General features: G+C 43.2%; 10 protein-coding genes across 14 annotated transcripts in view; 4 read left to right on the forward strand and 6 right to left on the reverse strand.

Moving 5' to 3' along the window:
• Window positions 1–1,354, reverse strand: part of RB195_018929 (uncharacterized protein) — a gene marked incomplete at both ends in the record, with an annotated part of 40,296 nt that extends 38,942 nt beyond the window's left edge. For both annotated transcript variants that reach the window (XM_064186570.1, XM_064186569.1), the window contains one exon: window positions 1,237–1,354. In XM_064186570.1, the coding sequence (XP_064042450.1) occupies window positions 1,237–1,354 (118 nt within the window). The remainder of the gene's footprint in view (window positions 1–1,236) is intronic.
• A 1,860-nt stretch (window positions 1,355–3,214) lies between these two features.
• RB195_018936 (uncharacterized protein) lies at window positions 3,215–3,421 on the forward strand (the record flags this gene model as incomplete). The annotated part of the gene is made up of 1 exon (XM_064186578.1): window positions 3,215–3,421. One exon carries the CDS (start codon window positions 3,215–3,217, stop codon window positions 3,419–3,421), a length of 207 nt encoding a protein of 68 aa, XP_064042459.1.
• A 64-nt stretch (window positions 3,422–3,485) lies between these two features.
• On the reverse strand, window positions 3,486–3,809 carry RB195_018937 (uncharacterized protein; the record flags this gene model as incomplete). The annotated part of the gene is made up of 1 exon (XM_064186579.1): window positions 3,486–3,809. One exon carries the CDS (start codon window positions 3,807–3,809, stop codon window positions 3,486–3,488), a length of 324 nt encoding a protein of 107 aa, XP_064042460.1.
• Window positions 3,810–4,169: 360 nt separating this feature from the next.
• RB195_018938 (uncharacterized protein) lies at window positions 4,170–4,529 on the reverse strand (the record flags this gene model as incomplete). The annotated part of the gene is made up of 1 exon (XM_064186580.1): window positions 4,170–4,529. One exon carries the CDS (start codon window positions 4,527–4,529, stop codon window positions 4,170–4,172), a length of 360 nt encoding a protein of 119 aa, XP_064042461.1.
• Window positions 4,530–4,619: 90 nt separating this feature from the next.
• Window positions 4,620–4,982, reverse strand: RB195_018939 (uncharacterized protein; the record flags this gene model as incomplete). Its single annotated transcript, XM_064186581.1, has 1 exon — window positions 4,620–4,982. One exon carries the CDS (start codon window positions 4,980–4,982, stop codon window positions 4,620–4,622), a length of 363 nt encoding a protein of 120 aa, XP_064042462.1.
• A 213-nt stretch (window positions 4,983–5,195) lies between these two features.
• On the reverse strand, window positions 5,196–6,062 carry RB195_018940 (uncharacterized protein; the record flags this gene model as incomplete). The annotated part of the gene is made up of 1 exon (XM_064186582.1): window positions 5,196–6,062. The coding sequence occupies one exon, from the start codon at window positions 6,060–6,062 to the stop codon at window positions 5,196–5,198; it is 867 nt and encodes a 288-aa protein (XP_064042463.1).
• Window positions 6,063–6,133: 71 nt separating this feature from the next.
• On the reverse strand, window positions 6,134–6,529 carry RB195_018941 (uncharacterized protein; the record flags this gene model as incomplete). Its single annotated transcript, XM_064186583.1, has 1 exon — window positions 6,134–6,529. The coding sequence occupies one exon, from the start codon at window positions 6,527–6,529 to the stop codon at window positions 6,134–6,136; it is 396 nt and encodes a 131-aa protein (XP_064042464.1).
• Window positions 6,530–10,082: 3,553 nt separating this feature from the next.
• RB195_018942 (uncharacterized protein) lies at window positions 10,083–20,747 on the forward strand (the record flags this gene model as incomplete). Of its 3 annotated transcripts, XM_064186584.1 has the most annotated exons (10): window positions 11,901–12,029; window positions 13,512–13,609; window positions 13,686–13,893; window positions 13,947–14,039; window positions 14,104–14,190; window positions 14,268–14,368; window positions 14,870–15,054; window positions 16,045–16,113; window positions 16,172–16,352; window positions 20,213–20,747. In XM_064186584.1, 10 exons carry the CDS (start codon window positions 11,901–11,903, stop codon window positions 20,745–20,747), a joined length of 1,686 nt encoding a protein of 561 aa, XP_064042466.1. The 3 variants fall into 3 exon arrangements, with proteins under 3 accessions (XP_064042465.1, XP_064042466.1, XP_013293773.2); XM_064186585.1 differs by lacking the exons at window positions 11,901–12,029; window positions 14,870–15,054; window positions 16,045–16,113; window positions 16,172–16,352; window positions 20,213–20,747 and adding exons at window positions 10,083–10,247; window positions 11,180–11,200 and having other exon boundaries at window positions 14,268–14,372; XM_013438319.2 differs by lacking the exons at window positions 11,901–12,029; window positions 13,512–13,609; window positions 13,686–13,893; ... (3 more) ...; window positions 14,870–15,054; window positions 20,213–20,747 and having other exon boundaries at window positions 16,026–16,113; window positions 16,172–16,356.
• On the forward strand, window positions 20,253–20,747 carry RB195_018943 (uncharacterized protein; the record flags this gene model as incomplete). The annotated part of the gene is made up of 1 exon (XM_064186586.1): window positions 20,253–20,747. One exon carries the CDS (start codon window positions 20,253–20,255, stop codon window positions 20,745–20,747), a length of 495 nt encoding a protein of 164 aa, XP_064042467.1.
• Window positions 20,748–25,511: 4,764 nt separating this feature from the next.
• On the forward strand, window positions 25,512–26,279 carry RB195_018944 (uncharacterized protein; the record flags this gene model as incomplete). 2 transcript variants are annotated; one of them, XM_064186587.1, is made up of 1 exon in its annotated part: window positions 25,512–26,279. In XM_064186587.1, the coding sequence occupies one exon, from the start codon at window positions 25,512–25,514 to the stop codon at window positions 26,277–26,279; it is 768 nt and encodes a 255-aa protein (XP_064042468.1). The 2 variants fall into 2 exon arrangements, with proteins under 2 accessions (XP_064042468.1, XP_064042469.1); XM_064186588.1 differs by having other exon boundaries at window positions 25,539–26,279.
• Window positions 26,280–27,283: the final 1,004 nt, after the last annotated feature.

The following is a 27,283-nucleotide window of genomic DNA, read 5'->3' on the forward strand; positions in this document are numbered from 1 at the left end:
GGAGGAGCGCAGCGGTTAGGACCGAGTGAAGACCCTTAAAGGCATCACAAAAGGACTCTGAGGTGGTATGGATTTCAAGTGGAGTATTCGTATACGGGGACGTTGATTATGGAGAAGCGGGTGATTCCGACCATTTTTCCCTGTATCAGTGGAAATGAACAACCCCGGAACGCTGTTTCTTAAGACGTCCTCAATTGCAGTGCGCCATCCTTGCGCCGCCCCCCGCTTGCGATTCGTCCGCATGGGTTTTCGCAAATTGCAGGCGTGGCGGGGTTGGGCGGAGCGCAAACGTTGCGCATAGCAATAGAAGCCGCCAGAAACAGAAACAGAAAGCGTTCCGGGGTCCTCCGTTTCCACAGATACAGAGAGAAATGGACGGAATCACCTCCCTCTCCGCAATCTACGATCCCGTATACGAATACTCCACCTGAAATCCGTACCACTTCAGATTCGTGGGGTGATGCCTTTAATACCGCCGCTCATCGTTGCAGTTCGCGGTGGTCCAACCTCGATTCCAACTGGTATCTCCACCGCACCACTATAGCGCAACCGCTTACGCAACTGTACCGTGTTGTTTGGACCCGACTATAATCTGGTGCAACATTTACGGTTTCCATACATTGCTGCCACTGCTTAAAGGCAGCATACCGCGAATCTGAGGTGGTGCCGATTTCAGGTGGAGTATCCGTATACGGGGTCGTAGATTATGGAGACGGGGGTAGGTGCGCTCATCTCTCCCTGCATCACTGCAAACAGCCGCTTCCAGAATGCTGTTTTGTACGACGCCATCTATTGCAACGCTCCACCCCTTGCGCCGCCTCCTCCATGCGATTCGTCGAAAATCAATTCGAATTGCCCCGATAGGGTGTAATGTACGCTACGCTTGCAAGCGTGGCGCGCTGCAATAGAAGGCGTCGTACAAAACAGCTTTCAGGGGCCGGCTGCTTGCAGTGATTCAGGGAGAGATGAACGGAACCACCCCGGTCTCCATAATCTACAACCCCGTGACTCCGTAGACGGATACTCCACCTGAAATCAGCACCACCTCAGATTCTTGGTACGCTGCCTTTAAATAAACATCGTATCTGGTTATGTGGAAAGAATGGTCAGTGAAGACTAAGGAATTATACAAGACAAGAAAAGTAAAAGTAAACAGTGAGAGTTCAACCTTTCTTCCTGAAAAAAACTGGAATAAAAAGAGTGGTGGAACGCCTGAATATAAATATTGTGACAAACTTGTGAGAAATTCTCTGGCCGACGGAGTGTCCATCCTTTCGGTGCAGTTTTTGTCTGGCAGTACGACTATTGACTCCATTAGTTTCACTACAGCTGCCACACGTACACCGTCTGCCATCCCTGGAATAAAATTACGGACATATAAATCACGAAAAGACCATGACGACTGGATTGTGAATTACGAATAGAAAGGAGCAGCTAATCGTGAAGAAAGACTTATTCGATGGATGTTGACCAGACGACACTGAATCATAAGAAGACTAGACAGACATTTAATCTCAGCGAACTACGAGATAAGAAAGTGACGTGACTCATGCAATATCAGAGCATATTTGTGTTACTGGTCATTTCAGTCAAGTCAAAACGACCTGAATCTGCTGCAATAAGCTGTTGCACGAGTATGATGTGGAACTTACTCAGCTCTGCAGCTGCCCTGAAACTAGCGAGGATCCCACAGCGATCTCAACTGCCTTCGCATTTTCGCTACAGAGCGTTTTGATTCAAGCTGGTAGTTGAAACACTATATGACTTATGACTGATTAAAGGTAGCACGGAAATAAATATATAATACATCATCAAGAAGTGATTCATAATACTTCGTAACCAATATTTAATACTCATAAAACTGCTGAGTAACTAATTTGTACTAGTATGTTTGATACTTGATAATTTAAACAAGTTTCACTTGGAAAATAAGTAAGCAAAACATGATGTTTAGCAAAGCGATAGTTAATAACTAAAAATGGCGATCATGATGTTAAGATTGTGAATATGGCAGATTAGGGCAGACCAAATACGGACTGAAAGCGACCACGTCCATGGCTTTTCTGTTTCTTTTCAGTAGGATTGCTTCATACTTCCACTGTGAACATAGAAATAACATAAAAATGCACTCATGTGTGTATGCACTTGTGGGTATACAAATCTGTATCCTGCACGTCGATCCGGCCAAAGACATGCAATCAAGTGAGGTGAGGACTAAGATGACGTACCAGCAGCGAGCTCAGCTCTTACTAACATCTATGCAAACTCATGAATTAAGTAAAACGTCATCAGACAGACCCAGGCGAAACGAAGTGGTGTAGTGCATACCGTCTACGACGTAGAAGAGCTGTTAGTCAAAACAAAAGATGAAGTGGTGTCATCATCAGCACTAGGGTGGCCGTGAACATCGATTCTTTCGAACAATTGAGCGAAAACGAATCGGACATGAGAAAGATCCTTATGTTTTTATGTAGTCCTTATGTTTCACTTGGAAAATAAGTAAGCAAAACATGATGTATGTAGATATGCAGAAATTCTGCAGGAGAAGTCATATAATAAACAACATCATTCTTAGGACTTCAACGCCAGTAGAGAAAATAAATTAAAGAGGAGTAAGGTTGGGAGGGCTGGGATAAGTTCCAAGCGAGAAACAAACGAAATACAATTGTAGACATCGGCAAGGATATCCGTTAAGCCATTCAGGACTTTAGTAATCGTAAATCGAAGATGAACGCTTTCGGAAACAAAAAAGGCGAACCATCTCATCGAAAAGATGGGATTAATTGTCCACGATTTTTACTCTGATCCTAGACAACTGCGTTCGCTTACCCACCACCCGAGAAAGGATGAACATTCCAGGTGTTGTTTGGAAGTCCAACACGCAATCATGTCGGAGAAGAATCGCAAAACACTCAATTCCAGCAGGAGTAGTCTGAACATCTGAAGAGTCCACTCCCAGTCTTTATTATCACTGTGTCAAGACTCTTCATGCGTTTCATATCACAGTGTAATGTTCCTTGTAAATGGTAGACCACCGTGTTGTGTGAGAAGTGGGATCTCCATTATGTCGGTTGCTATCGTCCCAGTAGCCTTCTTAACACTCTTGGTTTAGAAAGTCTTTACAAGAGCTATCCCGAACAGGACTGAAATAACATTAGATGAAGGATAATCATGCAAATAATCGAGGTTTTAACCGGATTAGTGATCACATATAATGGCTGCCTCTAACTTGCTGACTCTTCGCGACTTCACTCTGATTACAACTTGGCCGGAGCTTGCATCGAAGTCCAAGGAGGAACTTGACGAATGGGTCGCTGATCGTGGATTGCTGTGGAAGAAGCGACTATCCCAGCTATTCAGCTGTGGAAGTCCCGTTAAAGTCGCGAAGCAGGTGATAGCGAACAGCCTTCATAAATGCTAACCCAACGCCTTTTTTAGGGCCACCAACTTGCAAATGACTCACTGACTTAATCGGCGGGCTGATGTCATCGTCTGACGCGATTACCCGCATTTTCGCCGAGGTGTGCCGTCCTTGAACACAGCTCTGCCCAACCTTCTCGATCTTCTGCGAGAGCTTGCACAGAATCAATCCATTCGTCGCTATTCCATGTTCTGCGAAATCTTACGTCTCGCCTGAACTGCCTATTCACGCCGAGTGTCCTCAGGTCCTCTTTTACCACCTCAGTCCAGAACTTCCGTTTTCGGCCAGGTGGCTTCTTCAAGCTCGAACCATGACCAAAGAAGCGAAGACGATTTACTTTAGCCGCTTTCGAAGGCGGTGCAAGATATTGATATCTTCCACGTGTCATCCGCCCGTAAACCACATCAATTTCTGCGTAAAGATCTTCATTGTGGCATACCCTAGGCCAAAAGTAGCCAAGTAGCCGTCTAAGCAGCTTTCGTTCCGTGCAGTCAAGCCATAACTGGTTGATGGTACTGCCTAAGTCTCCGATCCGTACATCATGATGGGGCGAATTGCGGATAGGTAGACTCGCAGCTTGACTTCGTTGGTGATGGGGTCGACCACAGACATTTCGTTAAGGAGTTAAATGCAGAAGTGGCCTTAGCGCATCTTTGCCGAACATCTCTCTCGTAGCTGCCGTTGTTCTTCAGCATACAGCCCAGGTAACAGAACTCATCGACGAGTTCTAGCGGTTGTCCGTCCACCCTCATTTCCGTTTCAGGTCTCGAAAAGAGATCCACATCTGCTTGCATTTATCAGGGCATAGGCGTAGTCCGTAGGCTGCAGCCAGCTTCGATACGAGGTTGACAACATGTTGAAGTTTCGTACTGCTTTCCGCGAATATAACAACATCGTCGGCGTACTCGAGGTCAGTCAAGGGGCACCCTGATGGTGCTAAGACAATGTCGGCAGGACACTTGTCGACTGTTCTTCGCATAATGTCGTCGATGGCGAAATTGAAGAGGAACGGTCCTGCCAATTCCCCTTGTCTTACTCTACTTACCACTTCAAACGGTGTTGTACATCCGGCTGGTGTTCGAAGTGCAGCAATTGTTCGTTGATTCATGTCATCAAGCAAGCGAACGAACTTTCCTGGTACTCCATCGGCGCGAAGCGCGTTGAAAAGACGGCCTCGGTGAGAAGAGTCGAACGCGGCTTAAAAGTCCAGAAACGCTAGTTGCATTGGCTTCGAATACCGCTGCCAGATTTCGATCACTCTCCTGACGATGAACACCTGGTCAATCGTAGATCGGCCAGGACGAAAGCCAGCTTGCTCGTCGCGCGTTGTTTCTTCGCAATGTTTAATGAGTCGGTCCAGGATAATGCGCTCCAGTACCTTGTACATAACACGCAGCAAAGAGATTCCTCGATAATTCCTTGGGTCCGTGACGGATAACTTCTTGTGGAGGGGAATTATGATAACGTGTCTCCACGAATCAGGTATCCTTTCGTTTATCCATATTGAACGGATGATCTTTGTCATCTCACGGATCCCAGACGGAGGAAGATATTTTAGCATTTCTGCGCTAATCCCATCGTCTCCACCAGATTTTCATTCTTCATTTTCTGAATACAGACCAGGACCTCCGACTCGGTCGGTGGCTCCTCGTTAACCGCGTATGACGGTCTATGAACGTGTTTGGGTTCAGGAGTTGACGGTGCTAGCCGGTTCAGCAAGATCTTGAAGTGTTCCTTCCAAATTGGAAGAGTTACTTCACCGACAGCCACCCCATTAGCAGTGTTGAGGACAGGAGAACATTTTTTTCATTTTGCCGCAATATTGTTTTGGTAGAGCGTAGGCTTTCCGCGGGTTCCTGTCCTCCCACGCCTTCTCAAACTCCGTCACTTTTGACGTCCACTCGTTATGGCGATCTTGTTGCAGTTGACGACGCAGCTTACTTCTAAGACGCTTTTCCTGGTTGAAGTCACCAGCGCAGCGCGCGACACATACAGAATTGTATGTGGATTTTGTTTCCGCAGATGCAAAGGCAAACTTCTTCCACGGCAATGGAACCGGGAGCGTTTCCCTTGCAGCGTCCTGGATGCAGTTTGTGAAGGAATCCGCATCGCAAAGCTTCTTCCTGGTCCGCACTCCAACATGAATAGACACACGTTGGCGGAATTTTCTTCTGCATTCATCATCTTTCAGACCTGTCATGTCGATTTTCGGTTGAAGAGAAACTCCTCGGTTTCTCTTGTGGAACCGTATCTTGAAACTGAGGAGAACTGGACGGTGGTCAGAGTCGAACGCGACGTCCCAAACAGCTCTAGATTTTCGGATATCTGACTGAGGAATGTTCCTCGCCAGAACGTAGTCGAGCTGAAGTTTAAGAGCCCTCATCTTCCGCTTGCGCTGCTCTTCAGGCGATAAAAGGGTTGACCCCTGCCACGTGAGCTGATGCCGTCGATGATTCCTCTTAAACGTGGAAGCGATGATGAGGCCCGCCTGTTCGCACAAGTCTACCAGACGGTCACTGTTGTCCGACGTGCGCTCCGCTGCATAGTACCATTTTCCTAGCACATCGGATTGCTGGTCGAGTCCTATCTTCGCATTTTCGATTCCGACAATGACCACTTGCGGGCTTGGTTTTTTAGACATCAACGCACTGAGTTCTTCATAGAAGGCGTCCTTACTGTTGTCCTCAGCGGTTTCCGTAGGTGCGTGAGCACTTACGATCCAGAGTTTACGTCCTCTGCGATCCCGCAGTTGTAGAAAGGCGCATCTAGACGACGTTGAGCCAAATTTCTCCACCAGGTGCAGCCACCTACTTTGTTCTCATCAGCATCGCCGCAGTATATGGTGTAATTTTCGATGCTGATGACGGGCCGATCCCTCATGCGTGTTTCCTGCAGTGCAGCAAAAGGCACACAGAGATATCGCAGAAGTGTGGATAGAGCGGCTTGTTGGAGTTCACTCGATAGTGTTCGGCAGTTCAGCGTGACGAAACGATTGTTTATTGCCAAAGATTCCATGCTCCCTTCAGGCAGTTGACCTTTCAGGTTATGGGCTTTGGTGGTGTGCTGGACGACGGCACCTTTTTGCAATGTATGGGAAGCTTTCGCCATATAACAGTGCAGGTTATATAGCTACGTTCCCAATGCGTACACTCGAACGCCTGATTGCGTTTAGTTAAAGCAGGGCCACCACGTGCAGGTAGCAATCAGACTCGTATACGTATACTTGCAAATACAAATCGAATATGTGTGAATAAAACTTGTTGCATGCATGCTTAGTAATCGTGGATTGCTATAGAATCCATTTTCGGTTCTTTTTTTTCAAAGAAATAATACATGATATGACTTTGTTATTCATTTTTGGTAAACTTGTTTGGGGTAAAACGTAGTTGGGGGTGGCCACTGACTGACGCCTTTATTTCTGAAAGTGATAACTAAATCAGTGGGGCCCTAAAACCTAAGCATTAGTCTTAGAGGATCCATGACATGTAAGCTAGAGTTACTAAGAGAAAAAATTAAGACAGATCGTACAGAAGTAAGGGTGCGATTGAGCGCCCAACAACTACATTTTCCACCTTGTTTGGAACATTTGGTAAAGTTAAGTTCCAGCTCTGTTTTCCTTTTTTCTTAGTAGTTTCAACCTCCACGTCGTAGATCCTCTAAGAATGATGCGTATGTTTTAGGGCCACGACTAACTCAGCTACTCACTTGCTCTCCATGGCCTTTTTCACGCTCTGAGTGCAGGTATTGCAATACTGGCACAATCTCGAAGTGCACGAATGATAACACTAGATACAGATACAATAGGAAATCAGTTCGATTCTGTTGCGTCAAAGTGCCCTTCCCCCTTCCCCCAACAACATTTTACCCAAAATGTCCACATTGATTAAAAAAATAGAAATGATATGAATAACGGTGAATATCTACGAAGAGATAAATTGTCCATGGGACTCAAACTGGAGGGTTCTCTACTCTCAAAACTAAATTTCACTAAAGCCAATTTGCAGTAATGCTACTAAGAGACTAACCACTTCTCAATTCCATTGTCGACATCGCAAAGTCCGAACTTTCTGTTGTATTATTATTTGTTGAGGGAAAAGTCATCTCGACTTTCAACAAACCGAAATAGGATTAAAGAGGAGATCCCAAGTGTTCTTAACAACAGTCCCATCCTTTTTAGTTAGGATGAATCAAGGAGAAAAGAGACTGATGGAGATGCACTAGTGATCGGCACACTGGTCCTAAAGGAACATAATAGGAAGTTCACATTTTGAAGAAATGAAACAGAACATGATGGGTACAAATGATAGTGAGACGGCCATAATGATGTAAAGCCTAACACTTCCAATTATCAAAGTTCCATCATCTGAACGAGTTTGCACATCTATTAAACATTGGGAAGTGGGTAGAAGCCATCAATTGGTGACACTAAAATCATGCCTACATTGAAGGAAATGGAAAGAAAAAAGTGCGAGCAGAAAACGTAAAATTTTGTGTAACATTGTGATTGTGTAACAAACTGAGAGGAACAGACGCCAACCCAAAGAAATATGCTCGATCGGTTGGATAAAATTAGCGAAAAGGGGTCTACTAACCGAAAACTCACAAATGAATAAAGCAATCGGCCGTCAGCATCCACCAACACACACGAATGAATATAAAGAAAATTCTCGAAACAGATTTGGAGCAGTTGTTCTGGCAACGAAAACAAGTATTCGATGTGTGCGGCCGATGTTCTCGTGAAGTGTTTGTTCGTATTGGGTCGACACCATCGATCGGTTGTCAGGTGTATGGCTGCACTTCCACACAAGAAATAGCACCTCCTAGTGAACAGGAGGTTGATAGATTCCTTGGATGGGGCATGAAAGGATTTTTTGTTTGCTTTCTTCATTGACACTGTATGAAAAAAGTCACTTGGGAGAAGTTGTGCAAACAGAAATGGAAGGAACGAAAAGAAAACACGCTCAGTGAGCAGGGTAAGAAATCAGTCGGTTTTTTGTCGCCAATTTACGGCGCAACAACGATGCTGTTCCCGCTGTTTTCCCCACGAGAAGAGGCAAGATGTAAATCCAAAAAGGACCAGTTCAAAGTAAACTTCTCAAGGATGGGAACAGTCATGAAAATGGCTGCTTTTCAAAAGGTTTCAAAAGTATCGAGTATTTCTTTTCGCAAGTCCTGATCTGTTAACGTTAGTGTTTCTCCAGCAGTTCAAAAGCGATGTAAACTAGTTGTAACGACACAATTGCGCTTGATTCATATTAGTCGAATAGCAGCTAAGGTCAAAGTTATAAAGTCGAGGACACATTGTGCAGAGCTTCAGCGACTGTCGCCAATAACAAAAGCCAACCTCATTCCAAGTTGTATTAACTTCAAATCTTAACAAACCCACACAGTTTGTCTGGTCCTATTAATGTGGAAAATGTGACTCAAATTGTAGTCTCATACAGGTATTTTCTAAGAAGAGATCAAAGAGGTACAGTGTGCAACTTTCATTAAATGCTGACAAGTCTTGCTATTACAATCTCTCCACACCAAAGAAGAAAGGCGGAAAAGGATCCATGCATGAAAAAAATGTGTTATCGCGCAGAAATGGTACCCGTTGTTCCAAGCGGCAAAATATGAAAGAAATTTTGTCGGACGTTTCAAATTGTTGTACTCACTCTCGTTAATCCCGGTGTCATACAAATTTACGTAATCCCCAGCTCTGCGCTAACATAGTTTTGTCTCTGGTGGAGACTTCCTGCACGGATTTGCCTAAATAATTTCAAAGTATATATTGTAAATCAGGGCAAAGTTGTGTTGTTGTTGTTGTTCAAAGTTTTTAGAAATCAAGATACCAAGACGACCGAGGGTTGTGGGACTTAAACTGGATAGGGAGAAAAGAATGATGTCACTCAGTGGCACTTGGTACTCTACACATATAAATACTTTACAACACTCATTTTGAGTAATTTTAAATGATAATAATGTGCTTAGTCGTTTTGTGTATGTGTTTGTCTGTGTGTTACGAAGATACTCCAGAAAGGTGAAAAATGTTACATTGACAGGGATCGGACCAGACCACTCGGCTGGCAGGGGAACATTCAACTACTGAGCTCATGTCTAAAGTTGTACGAAGTAATATGGAAAGGTGATAGCACAGGTTATTTTAATTATATGATCGAGGGAGCTTCATGAGCAGGTTAACCTCAAATTTTGCAAATAAGTAAAAGTGGTTAGCCCTTTGATTGTAGAATTAGTTAAAAGCAGTAGAAGCGACTAGTTCTTTGATTACACAGATGGATTGAAAGTTTCTGTTTAGTGCATTAACAAATCACACACTTGTCGCATTCTCTTTCAAAATATTTCTTCTGAAGTTTCTTGAAGGTGTAGTATGTTTTTTTTCTTGCGAAACTGAAAAACTAAAGAATTGTGATTGATGATTCTTCTCTAGCGAGTATTTTTTTATGACGACTTGTTTTCTATTATTGGTGGTTTTTTCTATGTGAATTATATTCGCTATATCGGTCCTCGTGTCTTTGAATTCCTTGTTTTGTAAGGAATTGCAAAGTTTCCCGAGCTGTTTTTTCATGTTGTAGTGAAAGGAAATTTTTTAATCTAAAGCTATAACAAACTTTCGTTTCTACTTCTTTTTTTTTGTTGTGTTTAAGGTGAGATCCAGAAAATGCTTTTGCCTCGAAACAGTGAGGCCGACGTAGTATGGGTCCCACGACGTCAAATGAGCGTGTTGATGTCAAAATGCAGTGAGGGATGTTTCACGATGCTGAAGTCATGCACCAGCGCCAGAAGGCACAAGGACACGGTGGCAGGAATTCCACAACGTGACATTGTGCGCCTGCGGTGGAAAGTGCAATACAAAGATTAGTGAGACAGGGTTTTCAGCGATGATGATGTTCACGTCGCTTCACTTTCGCACATCATCCTACTGTTGGAAAAAAATGACGAGAAAATATATAACTTCAAAAATTGTTTCCAAGCTATAGCGGTACCGAAGGAATATATACATACATAAGGTTGACTTTGAATTTTTCATTGAAGAATTTTTAATCAATGGTTGAATTTGTTAAAAAATGAACGGAACTGTTAGGAAAAGAAGAATTAGTTCTGTAGCAGAAATTTACAGAAAGGGCCAATACTTTTATTTTCATTGATTAGTGAAGGCGAATGAAGCGAGAACCACAAAAAGTCTGAAGTCCGGCGTTAGTCGGTATAGATAAGTTAAACAAAATACGAATAGAGTACTATGCGGACAGAAATTTTCTTCATATTCCGCTCATTCGAAAAAGAGCTTTAGCTAAATAAACTCAAACATGTCTTCATTGGTGAATTCCAGAACATCACATTCGATAGATTGGACACACTCATACTAGTGCATATACTACACCTTACATGATCAGAAATTCCGTCGTTCTTAAGCTTGCGAACTTCCGAAAATTCACTGCCCTTAAGGAGTCGCAAGAACACCACATAACAGTGTTCCCCCTTCTCATTGGCCTTTATTGAACTTTGAAACACCTATCCAAAAACTACTGATTCATCTGCACAGTTTTGGCAAGAGTTTCGCCATTTCGGCGAATTGTGGACGGAACCGGAAGTGTTTGGAAAAAGTTGTCACTGTTAATGAAAAGGAACAATGAACAATAACTCTGCACTTCTTATACCGACCTTGTCACTTACCGATGTTCCTGTTCTCTTCCGAGTTATCAAAACAAATCTTCGCATGTCGTCGTGGCGCCCAGATGATAGGATGTTTAACTTCAGCAAGACGTTTTCAATCCCCAGGTTTTGTTTTTCTATGTTCGTTTCCGTCGTGCCCTTTGCCTTAAAGTAGAAATGTATGTATCAACTGCTACGTGTATAAACACTTTTGGTAGGTCTAAAGATCCACGCTCATTTGGATGGGAACAAATGTCAAGGAGAATTACAGGGCAAATGGGACATTCAAGAATAAGATTTTGTGAAATATTTCTAAAGGAGTTTTCCTGATTTTTCGCCTTGACCATTGGTTGTTTCCTCATTATTCCGTGGAACAAAAGATTTAGTTTACGTGTAAGGAGAGACAGAAGAAGTGCTAATTTTATCTGTTCATGCAGCTTATCCACATAATTCTCTTTTCCTGTTGGATTTGTCGTTCAGTTTAATAGAAAGCAGAAATACTGCTTCTCATTTCGCGCTAACGCAAACAGATCCTTTAAATTCCATACTAATCGGTGATGCTGCATTTGTAGAAGCAACGTTCCTTGCAACAATGTGGCAAATCAACGATAGAGTGTGCTAACCCTGAATATCGTCAGCTGAGAAGCAGTCCACTTGGCATGAGTGCTAGCTCGTCTCAGCCCCATTACCTAGGCAGACTAGTCATTTCGTTTAGCGGCGAGCTGCTCTAGGTTTCTTCTCTCCGTGTAGTCCCTTTGCATCTGCTCACTCCCAACAATCATCATCTGCTTCCATAGTCGGAGCTTCCTCCTTCCCTTCAAAATTTATGATCATTCGAACCTTATTGACAGCAGCACTCTTACTCGATCACTCTACCACTTCTAACTCAATTTTGAAAATAGCCGTGCTCATTTTTGGTGAACATAGCTTTGAAGATCACGTTCATTCCGTGAAGGTAAGTGAACCAGCAGCCTCTATTTATTTCGACGATTGTTTTCTGGAAGTTTGATAAGAGTCGTTTTATGTGCCATCTAGTTCTTTCACAAAGCTTGATCAATTTCGTTTGTTTCCTTTAATTGCAAGCCGAGGGTGTTTTTGGATATAGGAGCACAGACGATGACAAGAGTCGAGCAAACCTCAACGAATTGCAAAAATATCTTCTGCTCAGTGCTCAAAACTTCACAGCAACTCAAATCATAATGCTGCCTTGTATGTGCTTTGAGGAGAACAAAAACGACAATTTTATTTGCGACATGATTTTCTCGCCTAATAGTGTAGCTTTCTAGAGTCACCGCTGATCAATAACTGCAAATATAGTGTCCTAATGACGAACGGATAGAATTCAAGATATCTTCTCCATCTTCGTTCCGGACTTATTGTTCCATGCATCTGCAGTCGAATTAAGTCAGCTAATTTCTGATTTCTGCCGTTCCCCTTTGGCCATCCATGAAAAAAAGTTTCTGAGTTGCTTGTTATAGTTACTGACTATAACAAGCATTTATGGTGATTTTATGATCATAAGATGAATACGGGATGGATTGCTTTCCACAAGAACTGAGTAAAAGACTGCAAACTACATTGCCGTATGAGGATGGAAATAACGGAATTAATATTCAGTTTTGCCTTCGCTCTGTGCTTCTGCCAGAGTCTGTAATGTAAGATTTAGTGGGTCCTTGAAGGTCTTCGAAAGTTCTTGAGTCCTAGATTTCCTCAAACATGACTTAATCTAGCAAATGCATTTACATTTACACCGCTGCCCATTTCTTCTCAATTGCCCTTTCATACATACACAGTGGTAATCTTGAAAATGTAACATTTTTGTTCTGCGATGCAGCTAGAAGTCTCAGATTCTTTTTTTCTGTGCTTTTATACGTGAAGATCGTTGCATGGTTCTCCCCTACTTTTACAAGATCGAGGTAATTAAAGATCAAGTGTTTAAGCGAGGATTTCCATATCTCAGAAGAAAATGAGTGAGCAGGCGAAAGTTTAGAAAAACGAGAGAATGAGCAAACATTAAGATTGACTTCTAATGAAATTTCACAAGAAAGATGATGAGACATTCTGTGATAGCGATCAAATTTGGATCTACAAACGATTTAGTTGGGATGAGTTGGGCAAATTGATCGATATTGAAAAAAAAACGTAAGAAAGATTCATATGCGCTTGTATGTCATCTTCTAGCTCTCAAGGTCAAGTTAACATCAGATAACAATCGATGAAGCTCGATGTCATTAAATTCTCACTAATCTTCTGATAATGCACATAATACAGTAGGTCAAAATGATAGGTCAGTATTTGCACACCGTGAGAAAAAAAGAAACTAAAGAACACGTCGACAGCTGGTGCTTAATTAACCTTTGAATTGATAGCCGTTAGTTGTTGGTAGGTGCTCTCCTAGAACGCATCATTTTGTCACATCAAAATTCCTCTCTTCTAGACCGCTTATTTGGAAATTTTTGAGACCACATCTACTTATATTGGAAACTACACAGTAGTAGCAGAGTATATTGATGGCGGAAATCTCAGAAATAAACCGTAAGTCAAACGCTTTCGTAATTTTTAACTATTTCGAGCCGAGAGGACCAATGAGGCTCTTAGTTCCCAGTTTCAGGAGCGCGAATCGCTTCCAGCTGACCGACAAGGTGGTATGTGAGCAAGTGATCAATCGATCGATTGCTGTGGTTATCTATGCGCCTTCTCTGAATCGAGAAACTCAATCTGAGTACTTGTCAAGGGTATCTTCCACTGCGTACGCTGTTGGATTCTACAGTATTCCCACCATCGGAGTTATGGTCAGAGAAGCAGAATTCAGTAAGAAGGTATATAATGAGTACATACGTGCGCACATCTGCGTGGTTCGAAAGCTTTCTAGAAAATATATCCGACATTTGTGCGACCTACGCCATCTTATGCTGATGAGTCGTTTGTGTTTCTTAACCTATTGAGGCGTTTGGACTATCGACAGGTGATGACAGACTCTCTCTGCTGCAGTACTACTTCTGTTATACCATCGTCGGTTTTTTGTTGAGGTCGTCGTCGTTAATGTGAAGGGGGACAGAAATGGCGAACAATTTGTGGAGCTCTTCGAGAAGAAGCGGAAAAAGTACAAGATCCATGTGAGAATTCAACAAAACAAACAAAACTTAAGAACCAATTGTCAGAGCTTCACTTTTATAGGTTCTTTTCCGTTCAGGTTCAAAGTTACATCGAACTGGAAATCAATGGCTTTTTGAACAGCTCACTCGCAGCTAGTTTTGAAGAGTTCACTTCAAACATAGTCGCGCTATACGCAACGTAAGCTTTCTTTCCAATCATTTCTCTTTCGCCTCTTGAAATCTGCAGGATTTTTTACTTGCTTCATATTTTCTTGGAGGCGAATTTTGTTTTCCTTCATTATGCTTCCTTTTTGGTGGCGGAGGTAGCATTACAGGTTGGATTTGTACATCCACTGCACGCTTGGTCGGAGTGGATGCCGAAGTCCGTGACGTCGGTCAACTGGTGGAGACTGCGCCGTTTCTGCTGTCTCCTTGTTCGCTCGGTTTCAAGGGACCGAGGCCGTTTTTAAAAACAGTGCTCGCTCTTTTTGTAGTAGAAACACCTCTGAAGGGATGTTTCGTGCAATTTATCAACTAAACAACCCTGCTGTATTTCTGCTGAAAACCTGCTTCATTCTAGCAGCAGCCATTGTTGCCCATAAGAGATTACTCTGTTACTTTTTTCCAAGGTGAGAAAGGGATTTTACGACCACCTTGCGGTACTTCTCAATCAGAAATCGAGCATCTTGGAAGGATTCAGTAGTACTCATAACATAACGAGAATTTGTGCCGAAAAACATAAGGGGTTTTGTCGATGTGCGGCCCCTGCCTCTGAAGAAGATTTGGCTTCAGTGATTAAACAGTTGCTGAAGAAGCATCAACGACAAAACGCGCAACTAATTCAGCATGTTCGCATGATTAGCGGTGTGGATCGTGCTGTTGACGGTTCATTGTATTCAAAGAACTTTATGGACTGCGAGGCAGCAATCAAAATGAGCCTCTTCTCTGGAGCTGGGCTTGCAACTGAGCTACATTCTGGATAGGAGCATCGCGTGTACAGGTTCCTCATCTCTTGAGATGACTTGGGAATTGAAAGAACCAGTGATAAAGAGTCCAACATTGTGTCATGCACCACTCTGCCTACGGATTATCCATTTATTGCCTGTTGGAATTTGGCTTGTTTCTGGGCAGCTTCGGTTTCTTTCTTAATTCGCGAGTGGAGCGATTTTCAGCGGGCGTATTAACGGGAAACACTGCTTACTGCCTACCGTTACTACTTACTAATCACTGCTTGTTTTTATCGGTGCTTTCATATTTAAATTAATCTGTGGGTCCTCCCCTTCACCAATGTTGACGCTGCGCAACTACTCCACTTTAAGATGACCACCTTTGTACCCTTCACGCTTCACACCAAGTAGGTCGAGCACTCTGTACTTGGTTTGCGAGTACTCCCCAGTTTACCTGCGGATAGCGAATTCTGAGAGGATCCAATGTTTGGTCAGCCTAGTCGAGAACCGACGTAGGAAGGTAACATTGGTGAAGCACCTCTGCAACCTAGCGTCTTCAACATTAAAAAAAAAACTAGTACTTGTTCAGGTAAAAACGTCTGTAGTAGATTTTGCACAAGAAGAATTATCTGATGTTATGTTATATATGTTCTGCGAAGCTCATACTGTTATTTAAGATTTAATTTGAACTTGATCCTCTGACTTCAGTAGCAACTTGTTTCTTGTAGTGCTGTGCATTTGGATAGTCGCAGTCAAGTTGTTAATACAGTTTTCATGAAAAAGATAAGCTGCATGGTGATTCATTCTAGTGAAAAGTAATAGTCACTATTTCATGGAAGATGTTGTTCGGATGTATGAATGCGAGGCAAGAGTTAATCCTTGATTTGTTTCGGTAAACAACATGCAAGCATGATCTTCGCTGCTGCAGATCTGGCGGAAAAGCGTAAAGTATGGGTGGTGAATGAAGATGCCAGCAAAGCGAGCAATGTGCCGGACGGTACTTGAATGTGACAGCAACTTTTCAACCAGTTTATTTCGTAATATTTCTTCTTGAGGTGCGATCGCTACCCGTCTTAGTCAAACCCCACTGTCTGCTCTACGGAGTTCTTTTGCTTCTATCAAAAGCAGCCTTGAATTCTTGGGCTCTTTTGATGGAACAGTGAATCCACCATTGGGATGTGGGAAGGACGCAGTCCACTCCAAATGGTCCACTGTTCACGGACTGCAATTTCTCAGGTGAAAGATTCTGCTTCGCTTCGAATTAGAATGAAGTGTTTACGACTTCTTACATAGGATGTTTCCTCTTTGCTTAAAAAATCAGTAAATCAAAGCTATTCTACAGATGTACAGATGGGTCATTTGCCCAGTGCTAACTGCCGCAGGCCGCCCCAACTCCAACCTTATGTGGTTAAGTAGGGAAGAAATGGGCTGGTTTTCGTGCTTAGGAAAAGTTTCGAGAGCATTTTGACTACACACTCGCTTCCTATAATTATATTATAGGAAGCTTGTGTGTAGTATAATTATATTATAGGAAGCGATTGTGTAGTCGTGGGATTTAGACGATCAACAACTTTTCGCAAACGTTCTTTTCGTAACCACTTTCAAACAAGTAGTTTTACACATTCATAGTATATTAGAGCAAGCTTTTTGAAACCGCATTCCAGGTGACAATTGAATAGCTCTAGTTCAGAGCTGGCGACGTTAACACAAAATATCTTGTTAACAATGGTACTGACGAGAAATAAAAGTGGTGGGAAAAATACATTTCATTCACTAATTAGTCCCTCATAAGATAGAGTGTTCGAATCCGCCTCGAAGCTCACCAAGCTCTCATCCCTCCTAGGTCGATAAATTTGTACCACACTCGTCTGGGAGGATAGAAGCACTGACTTGACGCATCGGTTAGTCCCTGCAAATCATTGTGCAGGCCAGTTATACGTTTGTAAACCCCAAACGATCCTGAATTGAGGTGAACGTGGGGGCACATCCCAAGCGGATTGATTAACGCCAGACACTTTATTCATTATCCGTTTTAAGACCGAGTGTCTTCCTTTCATATCCTTTCTTATTTGGTAATGTCGATAGATTTACCCACACGGTACGGCTGGAAAACAAACATTTTCAACTTTTTTTTTTTTTGAAAAGTTCAGATGCGTCTTCGCAAATTGTATCAATTGTGCTCCCGCTATTGGTAAATTTGCTCGAGCGGAAATCAGTAGTACTTCCATCTGTTCCGATCACGCACGAGGATTGCCCACTGTCTTGTCTTCTTGCAAGAAATTGGAAGAGCATCATATCTTTCTTTGTAGGACTCTGTAAAGAGTTCAGTTTGATGGTTTGATGGTTTATAGATGACGTAAGGCCGAATTTCCAATCTCTTTGTTCACTTACGTGAAGGGTGATACTCTTAGCATCACCACTTTCACCATTTCAGTTGAGTATTCTATGACGCTGATCGCATTTTTTTTCCTGCTTGCAAAACGCCTAGATGTCTGAGGCGTAGGTGGAAGTAGTCTCAGTGTTAAAAAGTCTTCAGTCTTAAAAATCGAAGACTTTCTTCAGTCGATAAAAGTGAGACATAACGGCATCTTGTACTCTCGCGATACGTCTATGAGTTTTGAAACCGTGTGTACGTGGTCAATCGCGCTGAACCCTTTCCGAATGGCACAGCATGAACGTGCTGGTTTTCCACTGCTTAATAACCTCGCATTTCGGCAGGTAACGAGTGAATAGCCTGTTTGTTGATAAGGACCGGCAATAAGTTCCGCCACGTTCAGGCTTGATTCCATCGGGGGAGGGTGAAGTATGATTCTTCTCCGACATGATGACGTGTCGTAGTTAAAAAGAGGTTCAGAAGGTTAAGAAGACCTCTGGAACAACATGCTCATCTTCCCTCAGATAGTGAGGAGGTAAGTGGGCGTGGCTGTAGTGGTCTGAGTAGCAGGCTATGAATGACCTTCTCCAACCACTTTCTCGATGGTGTACTGGTTCCAGCTGGATTCCGGAGAGAGGTCATGTTAGACCTTCCAGAAAGAGATTTTAAAGCTCTCCCCTTTTCTCACAGCCGTAAAAATGTTCTAAAAACAAAGCACATTCATAGTCGATTTTATACGTTCTAAGCGTATCTTCCCAGAAGCCAACTAGCCATTTGGAGAGGTCTCAGTCGAGCATGATTCTGGGATTTCGCTTTGTGAACTTCGCAGCTTTCGATCCTGTATAAACACAACAACGACATGTGTCAGGTAAAACTTGCTACTGACGATGATGTGGTCAATTTCATTAAGGTACCTTTCACCGTGTGGCTTCCACGTCCAGCGTAGAGAGGAGGACTTCTGGCAGTCCGAGTTCCCATGAGTGACTTCAGTCGTCATAATGAACTTGGGGAACCTCTCCCTTTGTTGTTCCGTTGAAGTCCGTTGATTCCGATGTGAAGTTCTTCAAGCGTTCTTCTGGGCCAAATTTTGCGTTGAATTCGCCAGCAATGACCATGCAGAAGGTATGCTCTTCTCTATAGGATCTTTCCAGGTCTATATAGAGTGCTTCGACCTCCTCTTTTTCGCAGCTTGTTGCTGGACCCACATCTTCTCATTGGTAAATGTCCGATTTCCACCGTTAGTTGTTCAAATGAGTCGATGTTCACTGCCACACTTGTGCTGAAGGGGACACCAACTCCACCAACTGCTCTAGTGTCGCACTTTCCCAACAACAGTTCTTTCTCAGTTTCATATACGGCATTTAGTGGGTAGTGTGTTCTCGTCTCGGTCGTTCAGCTGATGTCGAACTTAATGATCCTGATATCCATCATTAGATTTCAGTGGCCACTTCCGATGCCCCGGATCTCCCTCATTAGAGGGATCACAGCATTAGTCGTAAGACTACGTGGCGCGTCCTCAGGTGGTAGATAGAGGGTTAATAGTGTACCAAAAGCGACCTTGCACCTGTCCTGAGGCTCTATTGGATTCGAGGGACGGACTCCCTGTTTCTGCTGTGCCAAGATCGGCTCATAGTTCTACTGTATCCCGCACATCCGGCCTAAAGCTTGCAATCAATGACTGGGAGGTGCAAAGGAGGTCGTTTGGAGTCGTGTAGGCTACCGAAACGGAAAAGGACTAGGATGACGATCTTAACTTATAACACACGTACGCTTGCTACTGAAGCGGCCATTGAAGATCTGATGATACAAACCAGGAAGTTTAAGTACGACGTCATCGAACTGACCGAGACGTGATAAATGCACCCACTGACCGCCGTGTATGACACTGGAGAAGAACTGTTCTTAGAAACATGCAACAGTAAAGGAGTTTGTGGAGTTTTTTGTCCTCGTCAACACGAATATGGCAATAAATATGGGCTCTTTCGAATAACTTACAATCCGAATCAGACCTTTACGGATGAGAAAATGTGGTCCAACGCTAGATTTTGATAGTCTTTGTCGCTTATGCTCCAACATCAACCTACGAGGAAGAAGTCGAAGCTTCCTATATGGACCTGGAGAAGTTCTACAGAGAAGATCATATCTTTCACAAGGTCATAATTGGTAATTTCAACGCCAAATATTGGCACCAGAAGAACGTCTGAAGAACTTCACATCGGAATCAACGGACTTCAATGTAATGAACAGGGAGAGAGGAGAACTCATCATGACGACTAAAACTATTCATGAGAAGTCACAATTCCAGAAGCCCGCCCTCCTCTATACGCTGGACATGAGAGTCTCCCGATGGAGGGTATTTTAGTGAAATTGACCACATCATCGCCAGTAAAAGGCTTTGCTTGAGTGATGTCGCTGTTGCACCAAAGTTCTATACATGATACATCCCCTTCTGCAGGAAGATTTTCTTTCACACGGAGTTGAAAAAGCCGCGAAGTTCACAAAGCCCTTTAGTCAACTTTTGGGAGGATACCGTCATGGACAATATCGACTAAGAATATGAACGGCTTGCAGAACACCTTCATGACTGTACGAGGGAAGCGAATAGTTTCAAAACCATTAAGAGACGCGTGACTGCAGAAACTCTAAAGCTGATACGTCATCGTGGAGCTGCACAAGCTGCAGGCAACTAAGAACCTACGTCCGAGCTCTCAAGGCTTTGCAGAGAGGCGATAAAACAAGATCTCAAAGAGAGAAGAGCAGAAATGTTGGCGGAATCTGCAGAGGCGGGACAGAGCATTCGCTACGCCTGTCGGGACTTCGCCACTCGTAAAACAATAATGACTGCTCTTCGGACCCCAAATGGAACAACTAGAGCATCAAGAAGGAGGATGGAAAAGGTCATTCACAACTTCTATTCAGATTTCTTTGACAGCCATGTCCCCTTGCTTCCTCAGCATCTGAGTGAAGATGGAAATGTCATTCCAAAGGTCGAAGTCCGACATGCCATCATGTCGGTGATGAATCGCACTTCACCGGGTCCCTACAGAATTAAGCTTGAACATCTGAAGTACCTACCGCCAGTCCTCATCGACTCACTGACGAGGCTCTTCACTCGTTATCTGTCGGAATGCAAGGTTCCTAAGCAATGGAAAACCAGCAGGACCGTGTTGTTGTATAAAAAGGGAGAGCCACATAATATCAGAACTATCGCCCAATCTGCTTACTCTCTGTCATCTACAAGGTCTTCACAAGAGTAATCCTAAACAGGATGGAAAAAACATTAGATGAAAGACAGCCATGCGAGCAAGCCATCTGAAAAGGGTTCAGCACGATTGACCGCATACACACAATTTCAAAAATCATAGTAGTATCGCGAGAGTACGATGCCGCTGTGTCTCACCTTAATCGATTCGAAGAAAGCCTTTGATACAGTTGAGACCGAAGATGTCATGGAGGCGTTGTACAACTAAGGCGTCCCCAATCATAAATAGAGATATTTCGTGAGTTGTATAGCAACTTCACGATAATCGACTTGAAGAGAGGGTTCGTCAGGATGACACAATTTCACCCAAAATATTCAGTGCCATTCTCGAGACGCGTCGGGAGGATTAGAATGGGTTAACACGTAAGTGAAAATTGACGGTATTTGGTATTTGCACCATTTTCGTTTTTGGTTCTTCGTTTTTGGTTATCTTTTTTTCTTTCTTTCTTTTTTTTCTTATAATATCAAACATCAATCACGCGGAACGGACGCTGGCCGAAGTTGTCGGAACGTTTGAAAAGATCTATCTCCAGCTGAACCTAGACAAAGCGATGTCTCTGAGGAACGAATGGGTTTCTGATACCCCATTCAGCAAAACGAATATATCCGAATGCTCCGGCTATTTATATTTAGGTCAGTAAATCAACATGATAGACGACCTGACCTCTGAGCTGGGCAGAAGGAAACGAACAGTTTTGGGAGCATTCAAGAGCATCTAAGATGTAGTGAGAAGGACTAAGAACACCCGGCTCCGTGCTCACCTATTCAACACCATAGTTCTTCCTGCTTTGACCTACGCTTCAGAAACGTGGGCGTTTTGCAATCAGGAGGAAAATGCGATCAGCGTCATTGAATGCGGACTTGAATTGTAATGCTAGGCGTAACCCGCCTTAGGCAAATGAAAGAAGGGATTCGAAGCTCACTCCTAAGATCAAAAATGCTGTCGCATATGTCAAAGAAAGCAAAATTAAGTGTGCTGGACACGTGGTGCTTCTCAACGACAATGGTTGGACCAGAGCCGTAAGCGACTGGATACGACGCGACATCAAACGCACCGCAGGAAGACCGCCGACCCGATTCAAAGGAAAATGCTTCTTCTTCCGATAGTCAAACCTCTTTAAGAAGTCCTTCAAAGGAAAATGCTTCTTCTCTTCGGGTCCCTCGCGAGAAGAGATGCCACTGGGGAACACTTGAGCGCGATCGGGACAAATGGAAGTATTGGTGGTGCCCGCTCGAGCAAATCGATGAACAACGGGAGCATAGGTTATACAGGTACTTCCGATGCAAGTGTACGTGTTGTTAGTGCAGGTCGTCATCCTGGTTCTTTCCCGTTTCGACAGCCTATATGACGCTCACGTCCTCCCTGGCTCTTCCGTACAAAAGCTTTCCTTCGCAAAATATTCTTCTCATTATTATTTCATCATTCTTATTATTTTCTCTTTCTTTCTAATAATAATCTTCTATAATTGTATTACACTAGAGATGTAGTCGAAGTGTTCTCAAAACTTCTCCGAAGCACGAATTTCAGACCTATCCTAGAGACAGCATAGCGTAAGGCAGCGAAAAACAGTTATCCTTGTTGACGATTAGCCCTTCTTTAGGTCAACTCTTTGGTATTCCAGTTACCTCTTTCCTTCTAATAATAATCAGAAGAAGAAAGTATCAAAAGAAAGCGAAACGAAAAGAAAAGGATGCGTGAAGGCTTAAACGTTTGCAAATTTTACGTTTTTTTTTTGAACTAGAAATCCTTCGAGAAGTGCGATGTAATTAAGACCGGTATTCTTTACTACTCCTATAGCATACTAACCTCATTACATAAAGCAGAGCTTTTTTGTAACAAAAGTTTTTAAGATTTAGGACACTTATATATGTAACGAAATGGTGAAACATCACCAGGGTTGCTGTTGCAAAGTGACTAATCTTTGGCAATCGTTTCCTCATGCATAAATTTTTCCCCTTTTTCATTTTTGAATTGTTGGGTTCTTGCGTTACTTAATTCGGTAAGTGTTCAGTTGTTTTGTTGTAGTGTGCCTGCGAGGTTTTTAGATGGAACCTTTACTCGCCTGACGTTTCGGCATTTTCGCGTCTTCAGAGGCCTAAATAGACAATGACTGGAGCAATGCTACGTTTATTCCGTCAAGTGCAACACTAGCCTGGGTCAGTGTTTCGATAATCGTTCAGGGTAGTGAAAACAGAAACCCATCTACATTGAAAATGGTCTTACGTTTTGCTCCACCGGATGTGGCGCGGCTGGTTGAGCGCACTTGTCACTCAGTGTACCAGCGAATGATTATTACTGCGTGTAGATCACCAGCGACGATATAGATGATTTGATCTACACACAGAATATCAGGCAGTTATAGATCACAAAGCTGTACAAGTGGCAAGAACTCATTCGTTATCGACAAGCATTCATTCCTATTATTCATTGAAGGGTTTCTTTTAAGAATCCAAAACGCCTCCAACGGCTTCCTTGCCGATATTTCTGATTGGTGAGCCAGTACAACGCATTTCACATCGTAAACTTTTCCGTTGTGGGCCTAATGTCTGTGCCTTCCTAGTGGTGTTATCAAACTTTTTCGTCGTTTTCCTGCCATGTGTTCATTAATCCTCACTCCAACCATTCCTATCAGTCTCCCCAATGTAAGCATATCAAGCACTCAGTCTCATATATTACCCCCATTTTGGCGCAGTCGCCTGTTTTTCCGTAAGCACAAATAACACATTTTTCACAGATGCAGTATCTATCATATAGTCTGTTTCTAACAAGCTGGCTTTTGATGTTTGCATTTGGGATATTTACCAAGATCACGTCATTTTGTAATAGTGCTTGGATAATGCTGCGCTGAACAGCGGCACTGACACTGTCAGAGATAAAAGGAAGACAAAGAGAAATTTTGTTTTTGTGCGGAACATTGCTATTTACAGTGAGGGTTCTTCGGTAATGCGGACGTACTGTATGACTATTTTTCTCCAGCGATGCAAGACGAATGGGTTGATTCCTAAGTTCATTTCAAATAAGAAAATAGGTACCATGTGCAATCTTCCTGAGAATCATCATAAGATCTGTAGTATTTATCGATCCATCTTAGGAATTGTAATTAAGGGAAAACAGCATGTATTGTACTCGTCATTGTTGAAATGTATTTCAAAAGAACAGGCCCGTCGTCGTCTTCTACCAGAACAAGTATGGAGGAGGATTGAGAGTGGATCCAGAGTGATCTGCGATTCTATTCGGTTTAGCGTCAGCTCGACGTTGCGCGTAAAGTACGATAGACTTTTGGGTATGGAGAGTGGAAACCATCCGAACAATGGAAGTAGTCCACGTAGACTCCACTGAGCAACTAACACAACAGCTCAAAATGCTGTTAATAATCAAGGGGCAATAGTAACGGTACTCGGCAACATTCATTTGTCCGATAATGCTGTTGACTTTCTCAGCCTTGGACCATCATTTTCCCCCACAAGCTTCGGGACCAGCTTCGAGTCAGAGCAAGGAATGAAAGTAACCATCAGCACGCTGCACCTATGAGCAGAGGAGCGTTACCCCCAACATTATTTCCGCGCAACTTCTATAAAGAACCCGAACCAGCTCGCGAAACAGATACAAAATTTAGGATTCTACTATCTGGGGTGTTGTTCGCTTATAACCATCGCCAGTCTGAACGTCCGGCTAAAGCCTTACTTCAGACTTTCTGTGGAGTTTGCTTCGCTCGCCTTCACTGCTTAACGAAAGTTAATATTAGTGCCGTTTTCTACGTAATTGGAATTGTGCATCTCCAACAATCTTTCTTCCTTTTTTCTATTATAACTAAGGGCGAAAAATTTCATAGACATCTTCCTAAACGCGTCAGTTCTACATTTCGAGAACATTCGAACTTCAGCTTCAAACACTCCTTATCAATATATTATAGACAAAATATAAAAGTATCACGCGAAATATGGGTTTTCCTCCTGTTTTCTATAAACAGTTATCAAAGAATGATGTTTCGGCATAAAATGACGTGAAAGACATCATCCTACTGATAAAGATAACGTTCCACGTCAGATCACATAAACATCTTTCTACTATTTAAGCACCAGTTTGCATGCGTGTTTCCACTATCTGAGAGCGGCATGCTACCAACTTGAGGCAAACGAAGAAGGAAATGGACACGCGGAGGAGTCATGTAGGGTGTAGAGCAAAGCGCCCAGTGGCCACGGCTATGAAACGGTTGCAACCAACTATCTTTTGCGTCATGCACACGAAGTTATTGCGCGCTATTTCGACGCCGGTGGACCTGTCGAGCCCCCTTCTGTAGGTATCAGGCGCTGAGGCACCAACCCAACGCCAGTGGACCCCTCGCACCCCCTTCTACAGGAATCTGGCGCTGAGGCACCAACCCGACGCCAGTGGACCCTTCGCGCCCCCTTCTATAGGTACCTCGCGCTGAGGCACCAATCTGCGGCCGGTGGACCCGTCGCACCCATATTATAGCTATCTGGCGCCGGTGGACCCGTCGCACCCCCTTCTATAGGTACCTGGCGCCGGCGCACCAATCCGACGCCGGGTGGACCGGTCACACCTCCTTTTTCGAATTTTGTGATATACACACACACATACATACACACACACACACACACACACACACACACACACACACACACACACACACACACACACACACACACACACACACACACACACACACACACGGACTGAACTCGTTATTATATATCATGATAGACGACTCACCCTTAACAATCTCACGCGCGAGCAATGGCAAGGTTTCACGGAAACCGCGAAATGACTACAAGAGGGAACATACGCCTTTCAGTAAGCGATAAGGGTGGGGAATTCGAAGTCATGTCACAGGCTCTTGATCGGGAAATAACAAATCTTCACTTGCAAGATGAAACGATCTATCGCCGCGTAACAGATAAAGAATTCCTTGTGCAGTGCAAACGCTTAAATCATGTATGGATGTCTATGGGAAAATCTGCTGGTCTTGACGAACGATTTGTAAGCCACCTAAAGCTTGACAAACCGACCTGCCCTGTGTTCTATAGCCTCATCAAAACGCATAAGCTGAAACCCGATGAGATCAACTCAACATCAGTGGCAACATTCAAAATCCGACCAATAATAAGTTGTGTGGGAGGACCAACGGATCGAATTTCGTGGTTCCTTAATAAAATCGTGGGTCAAATTTTGCCTAAAATACCATCTCATTTGTCGAACACGCACCATTTCCTTGAGCGATTACGCAACGCGGGAGTTGAGGGTAACTGCGTAATAGAGTCCTTTGATGTAACCTCACTCTACACGAATGTAAAAAACAGTGAGGCCCTGCAAGCTCTCTCTGAGATGATAGATTTATATGGTAACAACCTGGAAACATATGGACCAAGTAAATTTCGCATAATAACACTTATCAAGGAATGCCTGAATTGTAAAATCTTCAGGTGGTCGGGAAACTATTTTGCGCAACTGAGAGGGCTAGCAATGGGTCAACGATTAGCACCAGACTGGCGATCTGCTTCATGAGCGGAATCGAAGAACCAGTGCTTTCGCGTAGACCGATAATGTATTGCAGATATATTGACGACTGTTACATCATAACATCAACACAGTCCAAAATGGATGAGTGTTTTCGAATTCTCAATCAACAATCGCAATAAATAAGACTCACACAAGAAACCCCAAAAGAAGCATTGCTTCCTTACCTCAACACACAAATAAGTACTTCAAACGGCATTATTAGAGCAAAGTGGTATCGCAAAGAAAGTTGCAAGAACATCATAATGCACGCCAAATCTGCACATCCGACTGCAGTAAAACGCGCAGTGATTCGTAATATGTTCAAAATCGCTAGTGAAGTATGCACTGGCAACCAAGAACGACACGAATCACGAAGACTAGCCTTGAAAATTGCATGTGCTAATGGCCATACAGTACGTCCGCATTACCGAAGAACCCGCACTGTAAATAACAGTGTTCGACGCGAAAACAAAATTTCTCTTTGTCTTCCTTTTATCTTTGACAGTGTCAGTGCCGCTGTTCAGCGCAGCATTATCCAAGCACAATTACAAAATGACGTGATCTTGGTAAATATCCCAAATGCAAACATCAAAAGCCAGCCTGTTAGAAACAGACTATATGATAGATATTGCATCTGTGATAGATGTGTTATTTGTCCTTTCGGAAAAACAGGCGAATGTGCAAAAATTGGGGTAATATATGAGATTGAGTGCTTGATATGCAATGCAACTTACGTTGGGGAGACCGGCAGGAATGTTTGAGTGAGAATTAATGAGCACATGGCAGAAAAACGACAAAAAAGTTTGATAACACCATTAGGAAAGCACAAACATGAGGCCCACAACGGAAACGATTACGATGTGAAATGCGTTATATTGCCGATATTTCTGTTTCGTGAGCGTTATGGTTCACCAATCAGAAATATCGGCAAGGAAGCCGTTGGAGGCGTTTTGGATTCTTAAAAGAAACCCTTCAATGAATAACAGGATTGAATGCTTGTCGATAACGAA

Source organism: Necator americanus, chromosome II (genome assembly GCF_031761385.1).
Source record: "Necator americanus strain Aroian chromosome II, whole genome shotgun sequence".
NCBI classification, from domain to species: domain Eukaryota; kingdom Metazoa; phylum Nematoda; class Chromadorea; order Rhabditida; family Ancylostomatidae; genus Necator; species Necator americanus.